Below are 20,537 nucleotides of genomic sequence, written 5' to 3'. Positions count from 1 at the left end.
AGCCTGGGGCACAGGCAAACAGAGGAGTGTCAGGTGGCCTTGCCCCAGCCCAGTCCCTGCTCTGATGTGCTGCCTTACCTCTCACCTCCACTTCTTTCACCAAGCAGAGAAGGCACTGCAGTCATCACTGGGTTCCACACCTTCATCTCTCACCATTATAATGTGATTAAGGCTTCATTTGCCAACATCTGGTAAACCAGTTAACTGATACTTAAAGGAACAGAACTGCAAGATAATATAGGCCTCACTTAGAAATGGTGAAAAACCATCCAAATATAAGGCATTTTAGCTTCTCTTACATAGGAAAAATTTCTGCCCTAATTAATTTGTTTTTAATAGAACATTTCAGGTTATGGTAACTTTATTTAAAGGTAGTTGGCTAGGGAAAAGTCAAACCTAATTCTTACCAGTAAATGACCCCCAGGCAGGTTCCCACTGTGCTGTGACCTGCTTTGACAGTGCCTGTGTGCTCACATAATGAATACCTATCGGAACTTTAAGGTTGATCCGAGTTCTTGACCACACGTTTTTTCACCCTATAAAAGTCCAGGTGTATGAGGAACCCATGAAAAGAAAGAGCCATTGGGCAGAGTGGGTTTGAGGTCAGGAATCCTGAGTTCTAGATCCAGCTCTGCCAATAGCTAGCTGTGTGGTTTTGAGCAAATGAATCAGCCTCTCTGGACCTCTCTTCCTTCATCTGGAGTTTAGAAGGCTGGCTAGGCTGATCCTGATGATCTCTTCAAGCTCCCACATTTTTTGATGATTGCTTTATTTAATGTTCAGTCAATATTTCTTGAGAACTTAACATGTGCCAGACACTGCTATGAATGTAAGACTATATTTTTAGCATTTTAAAGATATTTTTAGGCTTAGATTGCCTCAGGAGTATTTCTGGAAAACAAAACTTTCTGAGAAGTTCCTGCTGGAATTGACATTTGGGGATTTGAATTTAAGATTTCTTGTTGGTCTTTCTTATTTTGAAATTGTGATTTATTCTTAATCAGAGGCCTCATTTTACTAACTAAAAAGAATTGGTTACATTTAGATTGTGTAAGTTTGATTTAGAGGTCATCACTGAAGATACCACTGTGAATTTAGAAAGGAGAGATTATCAAGTCTGTCTGTCTGTGTCTGTGTCTCTCTCTCCCTCTGTACATCCTTCTAAAATAATTTCTGGTGTTTTGACAAATCTGTTTGTAAAATACATTGTATTATTCATATGCCTAAGGAACTGTTTATAAAAGCCATGTTGATGTAAGGTTATAGTTCAAAGGTTGCCTGGATTGTGTCCATTTAAACCTAAATTGGGTCACATAGTGATGACATTGAAACCCAGAAGTTATGAGGGCACCTGCCCTGCCCTGGACTGAAACCACCCATCACTGGACAACACCCAACCAATGGAACCATGCCGGTCAGGGCTGAGCTGTTTTAGATAAAGAGGTTAAGAGTCACAGAGATCATTTAAATTCATAGTCAGTCTAAAAACTCATTTTCCATTCTTTTTATGGGTCCTCACCAAATAGAGTTGATATGAGTCAAATCTACTTTTTGAATAATAAAAGATGTAATTTTCTCTACAACACTAGCATTTTTCACTGAAAAGACATTATTGAAATATTTCTCAGTGATAAACAATGTTAGTCTAAGTTTAGCATTTGATCCAATGTTATTTTCTTGAAAGTTGCATGTGGAGTCACACATTTCCTGGAGAAAGCAGAAGTAGGATGTTGGGAACACCCTTCGAGGCCTGTACATTTCAGATACAAAACCCATTCACTTATTCTTTAACAGCCCTCATTATCATCCCCCTTATGCTGAGCCGAAGTCTCCCTGTGGTTCTCACCCCTCAGTCTTCTTTTTCCTTGGTGCAAAATGAGTCTAATCATTTTCCACATGGTTTGTACAGAGTAAATGACAGCTGTCATGACCACACGAATCTTATCCTGCCTCAAGCTAAATGTTCTGTTTTCTTGTTGTTAAAAAAGTGCTTTACAGGCTATAACTTCCACTTTGTGGTGACTTATTCTGTTTCATATACTTGAAGTTATATATGTTTGTCAAGAAGTATTCAAAAACTTATATAAATATTTTAAATGCTTTTTTTCTACCCCAATTCCCTCCAAAACTTTACAAAAAGAAGCTAAAGTGACCTAATTTCCATCATTTTCATTGTGAAGTCATCTTCACAATGAAGATCCTGACTGTTACAAGGACAATTAAGAGAAAACAGAAGTTGAGGTATACAGAAGAGGAAAACCTCTCTTATTCATAAACTAGATAATCAACTTATAAGTAATTTGATTTGGCATAATGCTGTAACTCATATTCAACTCCCTGGGTTCAAAAACCAGATTTGGAGAAATTATCAGCAGTAATGAAACACACGGGTGTCCCCAAATCTCATTATACCAGTCGTTCCTGCCTGCTGATCTGTTGTCTCACAGGGCGACTGGAGGAATCAAACTCAATAAAGCATATGGAGGTGCTTTGTAAACAAATTACAAATTAAGGTACTTACTGTTTTTCATGATAAATAATATTCAAATTCAGTTACCATTTTTTAAAGATTTTATTTACTTATTTCTAGAGAGAGGGGAAGAGAAGGAGAAAGAGAAGGAGAGAAACATCAATTGTAGTTGCCTCTCACATGCCCCAACCTGGGGACTTGGCCCACAACCCAGGCATGTGCCCTGACTGGGAATTGAACTGGCGACCTTTTGGTTTGCAGGCTGGCACTCAGTCCACTGAGCTACACCAGCCAGGGCTCAGTTACCATTTTCTAAGGATCTGTTAGCCAGTACTTGTGCTCAGCACCTGTTTCCTCATTCACGAGTATCTCTGTGAGGCCAATATTTTTGTGGTAGCAGACAGACACTGAGACAGAGTAGTAATTTGCCTAAGGTCAACCAGGAAATGGTGACATCTTTTTCCACCTACCAAGACTACTGCAATTAAGGTGATAATTGAGTGTTAGCATTACTGTTATGATATTAATAGTTGTTCCCAATATAGCACCTCTCAGCACTTTTCTACATATTAGTGTCAATTAATAGAATTTTACTAAAAACAAGCCTTCAGAAAGCATCAAACAGGCCCCTGACAGCCTTTCCTTGGCTGCCCTCTGGTGGCGATATCAGCAAAGACCAAGTGAACCCAGAGCAGATAAGAGGGGAGAAGTGTGTTAGCACCTGAGCCCTGGAAAACCCTCTGTGCAGCCCAGACACCCCTCCCCTGCCTCCCGGGGCCCCACCTACACCCCTTGGGTCATGCCTGCCAGATTTCTCGCCCTGCTGAACTAGCCACTCCTGTCTAAGCCACTGTGACTGTAAATGTTCTTCCACCTACGTGGAATTCTTTTTCCTCTCGCCCCCCTGGCAAAATCCTAGTCCTCATTCAGGACTCAGCTCAGATACCAGCACCCCATCTGTGAAGCTGACCCTGTAACCCCCATGCAGTAAGTGGGCTTCTTTCCTGGTTCATCCGGGGCATTTTTGTCCATATTTGATTGTAGCACTGCAATCGTACTGAAATGTCCATGTCTCTTCCCCACTAGACTTAGTTCCTTTGATAACAGGGATCATGACTTATTTTTAGTACTCTGCCTGAGACTAAGCAGATGCTTAATAATTGTTGGGTCGTTGGATGAATGGATGGGTCTCCTGAAAGGGGAGAATCCAATTAAATAATGAATGGAGAAGTGCTTTGTAAACTAAAAGTACGAATTAAGGACGTACTTATATTGCTAATGATAAATAATACTCAGATTAAAGCCTGTTTCTCAGAGGTCCTTGTACAAGGATGAAGTAGGGAAAGGGTGTCTCCAGATCTTTTCCATGCCTTGTTCCAGCTGCTCTTTCCCAAGACATCGAGGTGCCACTGTCCTCCTACTGTGTCCCCAGTGCCCGCAGATCCTTCTAGGCTCCTCCTGGTTTGCCACCATCCACCACCCTGCTCAAACGTCCTTGTCCCCTGTCCCTCTGCCAGGACAGCACTAGGCAGGGATCCCGTGCCTGCTGTGACTAGTACACTGGCGTTGAAATTGCACACTCCAGCAGAAAAAATGAAACCTTGTATCCTGCAAGTGAATCATCTTGTTTTTCAGCCCCTATTCTCACTGATGAGTAATTCTGTCTTATCTGACCAAAACAGCCTCTTTGGGCCATATTATCTTAATTACCCCAGAGGTTAAGTTTAGTCAGTTCTGGATCCTCCTTCCTCCTCTTGCCCTACTCAGAGGTCAGACTGTCACCTGGCACTGGGGTAGGGGTGGGGATATTCGTGTCTTGTGCTGGCTTGTCCAGCCCCTGGTCCTACCACACACTGGCCCTGCCATCATCTCTGTTGGTGAGAACAAGACATTCTGTGGTCTTATCTCCCAAGCTCCAGGTGTAATCCAGGCCATGTGGCTTACCTAGCCCTTCCAATTTCCCACAGGTAGGCAGGGACCCCTGGGCACCCAGCTTCCCAGCGGATGTGGACCAGGAGTACTGGGGTGCAGACAACTCCCACCATCATTGGGAGACCCCAGCACCAGCCAAAACACAGAGCTTCTCTAAGAGATTTGTAGTTTCCCTGGGTTCTATCCCAAGAACAGGAGAAAATCCTTCCCTATCTGCAATTCACCATAATTTATCTGGGTGTTTCTACCACCTCTAGCTTACCCAAGCCAGATTCACCCCCTGGGGGGTGGGAGAAGGGACACATGGACCCTCAGCCCCTCCCCACTCCCTCTCTAGCGCATCTGGCCAGCAGAGGAGGGCTTCCTACTTTCCTTTCTGTCCCGCAGGAACCACCCTGCTGTCAAGGCTTTCTCTGTCCCGCCGATGTGTTGCCTTTTCTCCTCAGAGCAGTACAGCTCAGCCTCCTGGCCTGGTGTTTGCAGGAAAAGGGTCGCTGGGGAAATAACACACAGGAAGTATTACCCCAAATGTCATCTCGCTATAACTAGCTACTGTGAAGCACCTCGCAGAAAAGACAATAGCCCTAAAAATTATATGGCCTGGCAAGTTTGGGACACGAGAGCAGAGGACTGGGAGAAGTGTCATTGTCCAACCCTCAGAGCCCACCTTGCTCTCCTGGGGGACTGAGGGGCGCCCACTGTGCACACAGGGCGCCAGTCTCAGGGGAAATAAAGACAGGCTGGCTTCTCCTACCCAGGTTGGAGGAACCACTCCAACTCCTGCCACTCTGTGGCGACAGATCCTGCCATAACATAGCTGTTTTATCGGCTGAAATCAAGCTGTTTTAGCAGCCTTGGCAATCACTCAAGCAGTCCAGGTACTGCCAGTTGCCAGTCTGTGTAACTGGGTTGAAATCACCTGCTTCGTTTGTTGGTGAGGAGTTCTTCCCGGGTGTTAACTTGCTGCTGTGGGGATGCTGTGTGGTCTGCTGGGGTCCCAGGTGTGCTCTCGCTGCAGGACGGGACGGCGCCACTGTGGATCGCGTCTCAGATGGGCCACAGCGACGTGGTGAGGGTGATGCTGCTGCGTGGAGCCGACCGGGACGCTGCCCGCGACGTGAGTTTGAGCGACAGCGGTGCAGCCCAGGGGCTCCGGGTGAAAACACATGCACTGAAGCTCCGAAATTGAACCCAGCTTGGTCTGTAACTGAGCTGGGTTTTCTCCCAACCTCCACCTGCTGTTTAGTGGGAAAACGGGAAAATTATGAATCCATTGAAACTTAGCAAGTGCTGCTCAGTCTCTCTAAGGAAAAAAGCTGTGTTATTGCTTGGACATGCTTGTCCCCCACCCCACCCCCCAGCAGACTTTGGGATAAACTGCGGGATGGGGGATGTAAGAGCCTGGGCCTGGGGCTTTCCTTGGGGGGATGTCCCTGGCGGCTACATGCACAGCTGCCATTGCACTTCCTGCTGGCACTGGGCCTCAGTGCAGCTGGCTGAGTATGGAGGTGGGGTATCTGTGGTTTGGGGTTCTACAGTGCTCCAGGCTGGGCCTGCCTCGCCTGGTTCCCCCAGTTACAGGCTTCAGCTCCACATCCCCGTTGGCCTCCATTTAACCCCTGCTAGTGTCACCTAACTCTGCCTCTGTGTGCCCCACAACAGGCCATACCCCATAGGAATTCAGAACAAGTTGTCACCGCCCCCCACTTCCTTCCTTCCTTCCATAGTGTCTGGACTTTTGTCCTTGGTGGTACTCCTGCTTATGTGGCCCACCTTCCCTTTCCAAGTCAGAGATCAAAAAGAGGAAGTCAGAAGGCACGTTCCTGGCGCTTCAACTCCCCTCTCCCACTCCCTTTCTTCTTCCCACAGACCCTGAAGCCAGAAAAGAAAAATCCTCTTTCCCATTCTTTTCCTGCTGCAGCTAAGCAGGATGGATGGAGTCTTTCCTTTACTACAGGAGGATTCTGTGAGCTCTAGTCTCCAAATACAGAACTTGCTATGTTAAAGCGAAAGAGAAAAGCATTTGGAAAATCTCTTCTCAGAGAGGCCAAAAAGTGATGACAGAAGTGGAATGCTAATGTCTGAACATGTTTTTGCATTCTTTTAAAAAAGAGATTTCAATTTATCTATCCTCTTCCTCCTCTGCCCTCACCTCCACCACCACAGGCAAATAGGTAAGTGAGGGAAGATTAGAGTGAGGTTACTTACAAGAGAAGACAAAATGAAAAACATTTAAAATTTTAGAATACTCAGTACAGTTCAAGAATTCTTTAAATCAATGCAAACGGTTCAATAATTAACTTCTGCTAAGTCATGAATGCAGAGAATGCCTCTTTAGTCCATCTATGTCCTAAAAATATGCTCTTGAAATTACCCTTGTCCCTTACCCAGTATTCTCAGTGACTGGAAGAGTGTGAATTCCCAAATGGCAGGGTCCTAAGATAATATAAGAAGTCACCTATTTTGCCTGGTACTCTTTTACACAGAGTTAACTGCTTAATATGCTCTAAAGTGCTCCTAGATTAAGAGACAGTGCAAGTCTGTGCATATTCCCAGTTCTCAACTCACAGTTCGGTTTTCAGCCAACTCCCACAAACTGTTAATGGGCAACTTTTGTTTACCTCTGTCTGCCAAGGATGGTACAACAGCATTACTGAAAGCAGCCAACAAAGGCTATAATGATGTTATAGAGGAGTTGCTGAAATTCTCACCTACCCTTGGTATTTTGAAGGTAAGCACTATCGTGAAATTTTGCCAATCTTGTAAAAGAAAGAAGTTAGAAATTCAGACTTCTGTACTTGGGACTGAGGTAGAATCTGGGTGTAATTCACATGGTTAGTTGTATGCTTGAAAGAACATACCTACGACTTCTTAATGTTGGAGATTTGTGGGTAGTGGTAAAAATGAGAAGGTGGTAAAAAGAATGAACCAGAGTATGTTGGAACCTAGTTTTTCAGAAAAAAATATTAGACAATGGTAATGAAATTGCCACATTGGAAAGTCAGCCATATGGGTATGTCATTGGAGGGTTTGTTTGGGGATCCAAGGGATCCACAAATCCTAAAACACATGGTATTTGTCCCACAAAACATGAGGGACACGTGCTCATGTTCCTTCTCTTCATTTTCTGGAGCAAAGAACCACATCGTTAACGTAGGTGAGATAAAGTCAGCCTCCAGCACCTGGATACCTCAAAGCATATGTCACTCTGGGGAGCTGGGTCTTCCAGAAAGCAGGGCCCCAAACTCTTCAGTTTTGATCAGTTGGGATTAAAATGTTTCTAAACTGTAGTCTATATGAGGGTTGGCAATCTGGTTCAACAAAGGGTCAGGTAGTGAATATTTTAGGCTTTGTAGGCTGTACGGTCTTCAGTGTGACTGCCCAGCAGACCCGTTGTAGTGCAGAATCAGGCACGGAAGACACCCTGTACGAAAGCAGTGTGGCTGCGTCCCAGTAAAGCTGTATTTATGGACATTGTGTCTCTAGAGTCTACTATTGACACATCACAGAATATTTTCCTTCATTTGATTTTTTAAAAATTCTTAGCTGGCCAGGACATACAAAGGCAGGCAGCAGATCAGATTTGGCCCGTGGACCGTAGTTTGCTGACCCCTGGTGCACACTCTTCTGTTTCTTAAATAGAGGACACCAAGCCCGTCCTGAACTTGGACAGTGGCTTAGCACTTTCTGAACTGCACCCTCAGGGTTTACTGATGTGTATAAAGTCATCTTGCCCTTGAGTGACCCCAGCAGCATTTTGGACTTTCTGATTCTGATCTTTATAGCTCTAGGCTCCGTTCCTGCTGTCAGCTGTTGTCAGGGCACCACCTCCTCTCCCCTGTCCCAGTGAGCTACTTCTAATCTTCCACAAGCTTGGAAGCCAGAAAGCTGCACTTGTTAATAATGTTTGTAAAGGAAGAATAGTCTATGAGAGTGAACTTCCTATAAATAAAAGGCATGAGCCTCAGAAATGGACTTTGCAATATCCAGTCTCATTTCAAACAGCTCTTCTTGGCCTGGTTTTGATTTTTGGCCATATTGCACATAGGGGCAATGGATACCCTACGTATTATAAAGCAAACATGGAAAAATGCTACTTTGATGGAGTTTTTCCCTGGGCATGATATTTTGCTCTTTTACAAGATAAGAAAGTGTTTTTTATTATAATAGTTAGTTTGGAAACTAAGCTTGCATTTAGGTGTTGTACAAAGATCTATGTATCTCCTGGAACAGATGTCATATGATTACCGTTGTATATCAGGTTTGTGATATTCTCTTCTCTCCCCTTCCATCATCTGCCTACATGGTTGCACGTAGCCACTTCCTTCTTTCAATAAATATTTGCAGAAAGTTTCATGAAATGTCAGCAACTTATCCACAAGGCCCTTCTATGTTCAGAAATGCCCCAACTCAGGGCTCAGGGGGCATTCATCACCCCACGTCCTCTTACTCTCACGCTCTGTAACTCCACAGCTGCTTTCCTGCCTACCTGGGTGAGCAGAGCACCTGTAGCAGGTCAGCCCAGTGGCTAGTCAGCCATTCCTCCAGTCTTTCTCGAATGACACACCAAAAGCACAGTCTATATATGTAGGAAAAATGTGTTTGACAGAGTATTGGTGTTTTTTCCACAGCAAGTTCTAAAGTATTATAAAACTGGCCAGTGATCATGAGGTCACATGCACCCTAGGGCAGGTTTCTTATTTCCCCTGGAGAAGAACATTGGCACTGTGCACAGTGACCAACTACTGTGTACCTGAGGCCGCTATGGTAAATACTGATGTGACTGCGAACACAAGGAAGAGTAAGGCTCCCACGTTACAGTTTCATCACTCAGGCTGGTTTATGATGACAGCCAAGCTGAGTGCTGCTGGCTGTGAGCTCACTCCTGACACACATTGTCGTTTTCTCTTAGAATGGGACGTCGGCCCTCCACGCGGCAGTGCTCAGCGGGAATATTAAAACAGTCGCGCTGCTCCTGGAAGCAGGGGCAGACCCCACCCTGAGAAACAAGGTATTGGCCTTACCTTATGCATCTTTTTACTCCATTAGGCACCTATGTAAACAGGTAAAGCAGTGTCTGCCATAACCAAGGCAGTTTATCTGGCTCCCATCACTGTCCTCCTACTTCAGCCTAGTAATGGCATGCAAGGTTGGCATTAGGCTGTGAGTGAGCAGTACGTGTAGACCCAGAGAATGACACTGGAATCCTGTAGCATCAGTGGATTTTCAGCTGACAGTGGTGCAGAGAGGCAGTAGTGTGGGGAGCAGCGTTGTGAGTGTTCTGTCATCAAAGGAATGTCCTAAAATGTCAGCGCTCTGTGGTTTATCTCCACCCTCCATGAGTTGGATATTCACATGTCGAGAATTGCTAGTGCTCTATTTGGTGTCTGTGTGGGGAGAGGGTTACTTTTATGTTGTTAACAGGACTTTGTGCCACTGTTACAAAACCAGCCCATATTTTTTATAGCTCAAAGTCTTTAGTTTACAGTTATTCCAAATTTGGGAGTGGAAGATGCACAGTAGCCATAGGGGGAAAAATGCTATTGTATTTCCTCTTCTTCAGCAGCTGCAGAAGCAGTCAAATGCACAGACGGGGGCGGGGGTGGGGGCTACAGCCTGGGAGAGGTCTGAGAAAACACAAAACTACTAACTTTTGAAGGAGGAAGTGAGGTGGGGCTTATTAATAGTGCAACTTATGAAAAACAATTTTTATTTTATATTTACCTATTTGAATTTTTATAAACATCAGTTGCTGTGTTAGACTTTATTGATATGAACAACAGAAACAGAGTACATCACGACATTTTGAAAAGAGACTATTAAGAAGTACAATTAAGCAACATGCCAAGGCCCTCTTCCATTCCACTTAGCATGTGGAATTATTACTTCTTCGTTCCTACCATTGAGCTGTTTGAAGATGACCTTTCTGCTTGTCTCTTCCTGGGATACTTAGATTTATTTTCCATTAGTGGGCCTGGCTGAGTGATAAGGCAGCTGAAATGCAATTATGTGTCTTATCTTTAGACCTTGGACACAGACACCCTAAAGGAGGGAGTCGTGGTTGCTGATCCATCCAGCACTGGATTGAGGCAAGGGGAAAACATTAGCACCTGTATATAAAAACTGAAAATAATGCAATTCCTTGTGTGTTTCCTGGGATCTCTGCGGTGCTGGCTATGGGGACTTTCCAGTGACGGGAGTACTGGGCTTTGGGCCCTCCCTAGAGCTGCTTGAATATATAGCTTTGAGGCAGATATCTGAGGAGAGGGCAACCAGTGGCCCCAGTAGCCACCCCCACGCTGTAGCCATTCCCATGGACACAGGGGTCCTGTGTTCCCGATTCCCCCAACTGAGGATGCAGAACACATCTCCCAGGAGCGGTAGGGCAGTCGCATGGAGTGCTGCTGTACCGTGGTGAGTGTGGACTGCGGTCCTGCTCCGTGATGGGTAAGATGGCCGTCGGGGGCTAGCCTAGGCACTCCTCAGTCTCACTGCCTCAGTAGCCCAAGAATTCAGTGGGAGCCACCAGGAGATAAGAGGAATGAGACCAGGTTTTTAAAACTATCTGGTTGACACTCAGAACAGTGATGTCACTGACAAAAGGGAAACTGAGAACATAGCTTGAAAGTATAAGGCTTATTTAATGATAAAGGACATGGGCATTCATGGAGTTAGTCACACACCTTGCTGTCACACACACACTGTAACTTGACAGGCTTGTGGGCAGAAGTACAGCACCTAGATCCCCTCTTCTTCCTGGCTGTAGAGGACCCTCTGCCTGCCTGCCAGCCTGCTCACCAAGGACCAAAAACCAATGCAAAAACAGTTAGTTTTTCCTGACTGGACTCCATTTACCAGGAGCCTTTTTCTGCAGGCCCAGGCATTAGACCTGTTCGACAACCACTCCTGCAGGAACTAAGCTAATAATAGGATTTGACCCTATCAAGGGACCTTGGGTGTATAGTAGCATAGCGTGGTGATTTCCTGTCTGATTCAGTCTTGCATCAGTTCTTCATGATGAGCTGAGCTACAGGCACAGGACATGCTGCACAGCAGGCCACGTGTGGTAAACTCACAACTCCCCACAAGTCCTTGCATAATTCCCAACAAGTGAGGTCCTAGCCAGCAGGTGGGGGTCAGGGAGCAGTATCCACCTAGAAGGTAGGGGCTGCGGGAGTTTCACCTAGGGTCAGGGTCCCAGGTAAAGCAGCTGGGGTTCCAGGCTCTGCAGCCAGAAAAAAAAATATGTGAGTCAGGTAATATCTATAGCAAAGCCTTCTCTCCTATTCTGGGTACCTTTCTACACTTTAAATGTCTCCCCTGAAATCCCAAGAATGTTCTTTTTATTCGTCTGTAACAACAGTTCTCAAAGTGTGGTCCACGGACCCCTGAGGGTCTTCAAGTCCCTTTTAGGAAGTCTAAGGTCAAAACAGTGTTCTTAATACAAGGGTGTTATTTGCCCTTTCCGCTGTGCTGACGTTGGAAAAGCACATCAAAGCAGAGGTGGCAAACTGTACTGGCAAATGATTTTACAAACCTTTGTGAGTTCTTTTACAAATATTGTAAATTATTTTACAAAAATACAGGTTTTACTTAAGAACCTCTTTGATGAGTCAATAAACAATTTTAATTTTATGAAATCTTGACCCATGCTATATGTTTTTTATATTTGTGACAGAGTGGGAAGTATACAGAAAGTACTTCTGTGCACTGAATGCAATTGTTGTCCAAAAAAAAAATTGTGCAAAGTGAACCAGTTGCGTTGTTCATTGAATATCCTTTTGACTTGAAGGAATGACCTATACCCACCATGTGAGCCTAACAGCTTCCTAGCACTTAAAGACTGGTTGCTGCTGTTGTTGAATCAGTGGTAATACTGATGAATGTGACCTTCTGATGTTATGTAATGAAACATGTCAACATTTGGAAGCTCTGCACAAGCCAGGGAACTAATATTTTCTAACTGACCAGTGCATGATGTTATAAATCATTCATGGGTTAAAAAAATGCGCCTGTACCTAGATAGACCTGTGGATTTTAATGTAACAGAATACAAAAAGTTCATTGATACGGTTTCAAATTCCACATTGTGGTTACCTTTAAGCAACTACCCCTTGTCCTGTGCTGGTGTTGCATCAAACAAGAATATCTACAGTGATCTGAAAGGCGATCAAAATGCTCCTCTCTCTTCTGACTTACCTACCCATATGAAGCTGAGTTTTCTTCCCATGCTTCAAACAAAGCAAAACAACATGTCACAATAGATTGGATACAGAAGCAAATATGAGAATCCAATTGTCTTCTAACAAGCATTATAGAAATGTGAAAAACTATTAACAATGCCACTCTTCTCACTAACTGTGTTTTTGAAAATTTGGTTATTTTTTATAAATATGTCAGTTATGTTAACCTGTAATGGGTTAGTTATTTTAATAAATTAACAAATATTTTTTTTCAGTTTTTGTTTCTAGCAAGTTAACAACAAAAGCTCATTGGGGTCCTCAATAATTTTTAAGAGTGTGAAAAGATCCTGAGACCAAAAAGTGTGGGAACCACCGCCCCATACATTTACTGCACGTGGTTGGGACATGCTCATTAAATAAACGTGTAAGGAATGTGTGTCTCAGCAGCGCTATCAAAAGAAAGGACATACAATGAGACCAGTAATGTGGGAAGTAGTGGCCACCAAAGCTGCTCTGCCCCAAGTATCCCTGCCTTCTCATTGAAAGATACCTGTCCTGAGTCTCAGTTCCTATCACGCAGCCTGCCTCATATAATAAACTAATTAAATATAAGGTATCAAATTTAATGTTACCGGTATTTCTTGAGCACAAACCAGATATGCCAGGCACTGTGCTGGAAATGAGAACACGCAAATGAGTAAGACACGCACCCTGGCATCCAGGAGGTTATAGTCTAGTAAGAGATACGCTAGGTAGAGCAGTAACCCAAACAATGAGGGAAGAAAATGACTGGTTATATTTTTACATTTAAAAGAGACCTTGAATGACTTGATACAAAATAGAGAGTCCAGTGGGACTTTTCGCCAGTGGAGAAGCAAGTTTGTGTCACAGCCCCCTCCTGGAGCCCCTAAAACCACACCAACTACAGGAGTTCACTAATGCCCATCTTATCTCCTTTCAGGCCAATAAACTTCCTGCAGAACTAACCAAAAATGAACGCATATTGCGCCTCCTCCGAAGTAAAGAAGGACACAGGAAGAGCTAACTAGATGCGTATTTGACTGAAAGGTAGAAATCTTAACCACATTGTCCAACTAGAAATTGCTTTCAAATAAATAGTGTTGGAAATTCTTTGAAGACAGAAAATGCTCTGAATGCCCGCCCTGGGTCCCTGCCCAAAAAGAGCTGTGCTTTGCCCTGAAGCAAGAACAGAGCAGCTCAGGGACCCCTTCCCTCGTTTGCACGGGCTTCTCACACTGGTCTGTGGCCCCGCTCCGGCAGGGCCTGGCGGTTCCGTGGGTTCCACAGAAACTCATTTTAAACTGTACTAACCTGGGTTTCTCTAATTGTTAATAGTTAAACTCTTAATTGTCAAACCTTCCAAGAGCTTTAAGTAAGAAGACAGAAATATTGCAAGCCTTTAAAAGACTAAAAGTCTGACCTTCAGTGAATCAATGCACTTTTGCTTTTGTGTTAAATGTAAGTGTGCTAAAACATACCTCCATTCTGCTTTACACATAAACATGTGTGTCATTCCAGTGTAAAGTGTTTTCTTCTACCCAAGGATTATAGCCATGGTTACTAAGACTTAATGAAGTGTAAAGTTGCATTATTAAAAAGCCATTTCTGACATTCCACCATGTGCTTTTCAAAGATGGACTGTTGCACTATAAAAAAGACAAATTGCGCATTTGTGAGTTGATCCTCATCTTATTCCTAATGTGTAAAAATTGTTCTTACCTGTTGTCCATAGTGTGGGTGTGGTAGTACACAAGTGGCAAATTTGGAAATTCAGAAAATTACAAACCACACAAAATGTAGGCTTGTTTCTTTGAGCTTTTACTTTAGTTCTATTATTGGGAATCTACTTCCTGTGCCATAACTCAGTAATTTAACATGCTGCAGAATCTTGAGCTTCCAGATCACATTGCCTGATACAGTGACTTCGAGGCCCTTAGATAAAATGTGATGTGTGCAAGGACAGTATGTCGCTATCACTGTTGAAGGGTATAAGTATTAAAAGACTGTTATTAGAATTTAGTAAGTGTTCATCTATGCATGCATTGATTGATTCCAAGAAAGAAACCTGGGTTTTACTGAAATACTCCCTTGAGAGGGGGTGTCAAAATTTGTAATCGATGCACTTTACAACCAGTGGTGTCTACCTGCCTCAGTCGGTGCCTCACTGCGCGAGCAAAGATTAACCCTTTCGTCTGTAACCTGCCGTATTAAACACTGATGGCATTTCTGTTACCGAAAAACACATTTTTCATTTTCTTGTCCATGTTCTGCTCTAGTTTGCAGCCAGTGCTCTATGTAATTACATGTAAAAATGGAGGGAAATGTAATCCCAAAAGACTTATAACCATCTTGCAGTGTCACTAAAAGCAGTTTCTTTAAGTCAGTAAATAATAGAATTTTACTGACTTAATTTTAATTTTGAAATTAGAAGACATTCTCTTAAAGTTTATTATGATCAATAAAATAATCAACCAAAATCAGTTTATTTCGGTCAGTGTCACAAGCAGAGCCAGTAATGACAACCCACAGTCCCCAGAGACCCCTACAGCCTAACTCTCCGGGCAGCACGCCTGCAGTCTCATTTCAGAACAGAAACTCAGGAAGCTGTCTAGATTGCTAGAACACCCGTATACAAAAATTTTAGTCGCTGAAAGGCAGTGCCAATTGCCTCATTGACTTTCTTTTATTCAGCAGAATTATACAATTACACATTCCCCGCCCCCCCGCCATGGGAATTTCACAAAGCTATATTTATTTTAAAGAGGAAAATAATGTGGCCTTAAATGTTTTATATGTTTTTCCATTAGTTAGAGCACTTAGGCCAAAAATGGTTGCCCAACACCGATCAAAATCACAACAGTTTTATAGGTACTAATAGCAAAGTTCCAAAAGTCAAAAATGGGATGAAATTACACACATAATGTTGTTTTCAGTAAAATATGTTTTCCTTGGCCTATTCATTAGATCATTTTATGTGGGTAATGTTCTTGATCAACGTTAGGGCATTAAAAATGAATCTGGTAGCTTTAACAATATGGAGGCCTTCTCGGGAAGAGGTCTCTAGGGTAGAAGGCTATATTAGGCATAGAAGGTAATATGATTATATAAGTCAATCACCAAAGACTGAAAAAAGGTCTGTTATTTAATGTTAAACTGCATTCATTTTGCACACAGGTAGATTTTTACTTTATTCTAATCTAATTCACAATTCAATGAGCTCTGTTTTCTAAGACTTAGAACTAGCAATTCTTTTTTTTATTTTATTTTAATCATTGTTCAAGTACTGTTTTCTCCCTTTTACTCCCATTCCAGCCCACAGAACTAGCAATTCTTATGCAAATTATTTGCTTAATTGAACCACTGAAGTTTTTCATTATGTCCATTTGTTTGATGAAATATTTCAGGTTGTTGTAATTCAAAATAAAGTTAATATACTCCCAGTTTGCCTTTGCTGCTTTTTTCTGTTTGTTTTTCATCAGAAGTCATTTCTGTGATTTTTAATAAAATGGAATTTTAGAGTTAATGATTCAGCTCTGTAAGCTTTATGTTACTTCTGAACCTATGATTTCTTTATTTCTACTGTGGGTGACTTTTGTAATGATCCCAAGAGGTTTTTTATTCAGACAAAAATCCCTGGGAGTCACAGAATATACTAAAAATAGAATTCTTACTTGTACATCATGATGATTTGATGCAGGCATACCTCATTCTGTTGTACTTCACAGATGCTGAGTCTTCTACAAATGGAAGGCAAGACTCTTTATCAGCAAAAAGATTACGACCCGCTTTCTGGCAGTAGTCTGAACAGAACCTGCAGTAGCTCCAAGGTCTGCCTGTGTAGCTTGCGAAAGGGCCCCCATCTAGTTAACTGACACATTCATCACCTCACATACTGATTTCAAGTGTGGCAGAGAGAGTGCCTTAATTTCTATTTTTGTTGTCTGTGATGCTCCTGGCTCTCCAGTCCTTTACAGTGGCTTTTTCTTCTGAAATAGCTGGTGTTTTTGCACAGCTTCTTGTTTTGGAAACAAATCTTTGCAGTGGTAACATCAGGAATCTGAAGAACTCCATAGCCATCCTGGCCTCCCCTCACATCCCATCTTCTGCAAACACAAGACAGCTCTGTCTCATCATTGCCCCACACTGGCACACCTACTCAGAGAACAACAGCACCCCCAAATGCCAGGCTACTTGGAAGGCTACTTGGAATCTCACGGAGATGCCTGTGTTTCAGGGTCGGCCCACTCTGCAGATTATAGGAGTGAGAAGCTGAGGTCCTAATTTCATAACAGAAAGGCTTTGGTGCTAGAACAGACTGAGCCTCACACCTGGAGTGTGCAGATTATTAATAATAACAATAGAAACAGCAGATTACATTGTTGAAGTATTGTTTGGTGCTAAGCATTTTACATAGATAATTTTATAAAGTTTATAAGCATTTTCTCATTTAGCCCTGCCAACAACCCTCTGAAATAGGCATGTCTTGCAGCAGAGGTAGCTGGGTTTGAAAGATCACTTCCCCCATAGTGGTGGCTTGGTGTTGTCCTCCAGCCCTTGGGTTTTGCTGTTTTTAGTGTGGCAGAGCAGCAGAGAGTTGTGCCCGGACGGAGTCACAGTTCTAGCATGAAGGAGATAACAGTGGAGAATACAGAGCAAATTCTTCAAGATGGAGATAGAGCTAATGATAGTTTGGTGATTAATTGAACACAGAGGGTAAGGAAAAGAAAGGAGAGTAGGAATCATACTAAGGTATGTCAGGGACTCAAAGACCACCCCTAGGTTCAGTGATTTGCAGCAAGAGGATATACAGCGAAATCAGCAAAGGGAAAGGGAAATGAAGATAGAGGAGATTGGGTGTGAGCTTTCAAGAGTCCTACCAGTTGGGTCACAGGATGAGCTTAATTCCTCTAGCGACAAATTGTGACAACATTGTGAAGTCTTATCTCCTGAGGATGCTCATCAGAGACTTGCTTAGGCTTTTAATTGAGATCTGGTCATATAGGCACCCTCCATCTAGCATTCACCAAAACTCCAGACTTCCAGAGGAAAACAGGCATTCAGCACAAACCATACTCTGTAAACAGTGCAGGTACGGTAAGCCAATGTCATTTAGAGGAAGTTTTGTATCAGTGTTTGATGGCCAAGTCCCCAGGTGTGCCAGCTAGCCTTGTGAGCAACAATTTCTAAGGATAACAGTGTCAGGTCTGCCGTATTAACTTTTTCCCGAAAACAAGATTTATGTGTGGACAGTACCAATAATTGTGTGAGGTAATAGGGAAGAACAGAGGAGTCTGGGGTGAGAGAGAGAGAGAGAGAGAGAGAGAGAGAGAGAGAGAGCTTTGGACATGTTTAATTTGAAGAATGTGTGAAACAGATTCCACAAAGCAATTGTAAATAGCAGCTAATGTATAGGACAAGCTCGTTAGCTGATTTGGGGCATCACCTGTGCAGAAGTGATGGTTGAAGTCACAGGATGAAAGAGGGAGACTCTGGTGAGAGAAGAGAACTGAGAAGGAACTTTCAAGCAAAAAGGGAAGTCAGCAAAAATGAAATGGACAGGAGTGGAAAGGGGAACATACATACATCATCAAGGAAGGAGAAAATTCTGAGGAGAGAGTGGGCAATGAGCCCCTTGGAGAAGTGGGGCCATAGAACACGAGGGCTGGCCATACAACACAAACTCTGGACTGATGTCTGCCCCGCGACTTTGGCCGTGGTGAGCGTGGTCAGTCCCCACAGAACTCTAGCACAGGCTAAGGATGACCAGTCCTGGCAACTGGTCAGCACCTAAAGTTACTGTTAAAGTAAATGGTTGTCTCGAAATAATTCTAGTTGCCATTGGTGGAACTGTATTTGTGAAGCCACTACTAACACTTTCTAGGAATTGTTGGCAGCTCTCAGAATGCATCGCCTCTGCTTTGTCACCAGTAGAGAAAGTGCTTTGTGCCACAGTATAAAGATGCAAGATCCGTGTGGTCCAATATCAACGGGCCTGTTAATGTCGTACTACCTTACTGGTAAAATGAGAGAGAAGACGTTTATCTATATTGGGTGATTGGTTCTAATTAGTGGGGTTAGTGCGTGGAAGCACATTGACAGGGCCACACCATGTTCGGGGTTTTCATGCCATCAGCTCATGCCCTTGTACTTACCTGTGCTTCAAAAAATGGAGGAAAACAATGAACAAACAAACAGCAAATTATATGCTCTTTTAGCAAAATTAGAATGATTTATTTCACACTCAGCTAGAGGAAGTCTCTACTTAACCTACCAAACACAATGAGATGCACTGGTAAGACAAACAGGCATTTTCTCCAGGTTCTCTGACCGCTATACTTAGCCCTTAGTTAAATAATTTACACATTAGTGGATCTGGGAAGTCTTAGAATCTTTTCCTGGTGTTCTTACCCTTTTTAGCAATACTTTAAGATAATTTTAAACTATGAGTGAAGTCATGTTTTTGACAATTAGAAGTTATTAAAGACCTTCAGTTCTCAGATGCCTTGTCAGCTTTATCAGAAAGAAGTACTTCTCCCTTCTTTAGTGTCTTCTTCCCTCCCTCACTTGGAATGAACCCTCTAATTTTTAATGACAAATGCTGTTATTCTTCCCCTTTCCTGCAGTTGGACTTGTAAGAATGGCCTTAGAAAGAAAGTCTTCAGTTTACAAAAGCTGGATGCCCTATATTGGGAAAGATTAGACCCAAAACCACCCCAGGCAAAGGCGGTTGTGTCATAACTGAATTCTCTGAAGAAGGAAACAACATTGCGAACCTGACTGCTTTCAGGTTATCCCCGTGCCAGCAGCATCGTATCTGAGTGGAAATTCCACCACAGCACACAACTGAATTAGTGACCAAATCAAGTGCCCTCTCTAGGGTGAACATTTTACTGTAAGTTTGACCGACAATGGCCCGTTGCTGAGTCAGTCAGAACCACTGGCAGTGAAGACATCAGTGAAATTTAGCTCACTTAAGTACGGAGTTTTAAAAGTCTACTGTAGAACCCAAAAGAATTGAGTGCATATTTCAAACAAAAGACATCCACAAGAATGTTCATAACCCCAAAATAACCAAAACTGGAAACAAGCCAAATGTCTGCCATGTGGTTTTATATCATGGACTACTGCTCAGCAATGAAAAAGGATGACCTACTGCTATGAGCAATGCGAATGATTCTCCCGTCCACACATTCCAAAGCGCTGAGTGAAGAAACTGAACACAAAAGAGAAGGTTTCTGTTGACATGAAGTTCAAGAGCAGGCAAAATCAATTTGTGGTGATAGAAGTCAGAATAGTGGCTGCCTCCTGGTTGGAGGAAAGTGATGATATTGGGGAAAGGCATGAGGGAGCCTTCTGGAGTGCCAAAAACAGACTGTGCTTCCTCTGTGTAGTGGCTGCATGGATCTATGGTGACCAGCCTCCAAGAAGGCCCCCAGTGCTCCCCTCTGCTGGTAGTCTTGTCCCTGTGTGGCCCCCTCTCCTACACTGTATCTGGCCTGGCTGTGTGTGATCAATATGAATGTGGAAAAAAATGACAGTGTTTCACTTTTGAGGCTAGATCAGAAAAGATGTTGTAACCGCCTGTCCTCTCTTAGACCTCACTCTGGAGGAAGCCAACTGCAATCTTGAGGACACTTGGAGACCAAGGAGACTGAAGACACCGAGCAGTCCTATGGAGAAGCCCACAGGGAGAGGCATGGAGACCTCCTGCCAACAACACCATGGAGGCAGGCCCTGCAGCCCCAGTCAAGCATTCGACGATGGCAGCAGGAATGTTCACTGCATTATTGTTTCCAATAACAAAAGTGACAAACCAAATGTCCAACAGTAGACTGATGAAATAAATGATGCCACGGATCAAAAACTGTTAACATGAATATATCTAGCCTTTCCCTCCATCTGCTAAGTAAAAAGAATTTTGTCTTGGGTCA

General features: G+C 43.2%; 1 protein-coding gene across 8 annotated transcripts in view; it reads left to right on the top strand.

Moving 5' to 3' along the window:
• ANKRD29 (ankyrin repeat domain 29) overlaps window positions 1-20,284 on the top strand; it is a 54,992-nt gene extending 34,708 nt beyond the window's left edge. For 6 of the 8 annotated variants that reach the window (XM_045850337.1, XM_045850340.1, XM_045850336.1 and 3 more), the window contains 4 exons: window positions 5,421-5,519; window positions 7,038-7,133; window positions 9,315-9,413; window positions 13,547-16,046. In XM_045850337.1, the coding sequence (XP_045706293.1) occupies window positions 5,421-5,519; window positions 7,038-7,133; window positions 9,315-9,413; window positions 13,547-13,630 (378 nt within the window). In that variant the 3' untranslated portion in view covers window positions 13,631-16,046. Of the gene's footprint in view, window positions 1-5,420; window positions 5,520-7,037; window positions 7,134-9,314; window positions 9,414-13,546; window positions 16,047-19,229; window positions 19,335-20,201 lie in introns of those variants that run through there. The other 2 variants (XM_045850335.1, XM_045850334.1) reach the window with 2 other exon arrangements.
• Window positions 20,285-20,537: the final 253 nt, after the last annotated feature.

Source organism: Phyllostomus hastatus, unplaced genomic scaffold (assembly GCF_019186645.2).
Source record: "Phyllostomus hastatus isolate PE091 unplaced genomic scaffold, TTU_PhHast_1.1 phas_contig_80, whole genome shotgun sequence".
NCBI lineage: Eukaryota > Metazoa > Chordata > Mammalia > Chiroptera > Phyllostomidae > Phyllostomus > Phyllostomus hastatus.
The sequence above is the reverse complement of the archived record's forward strand: the minus strand, read 5'-3'. Positions and strand labels throughout refer to the sequence as shown.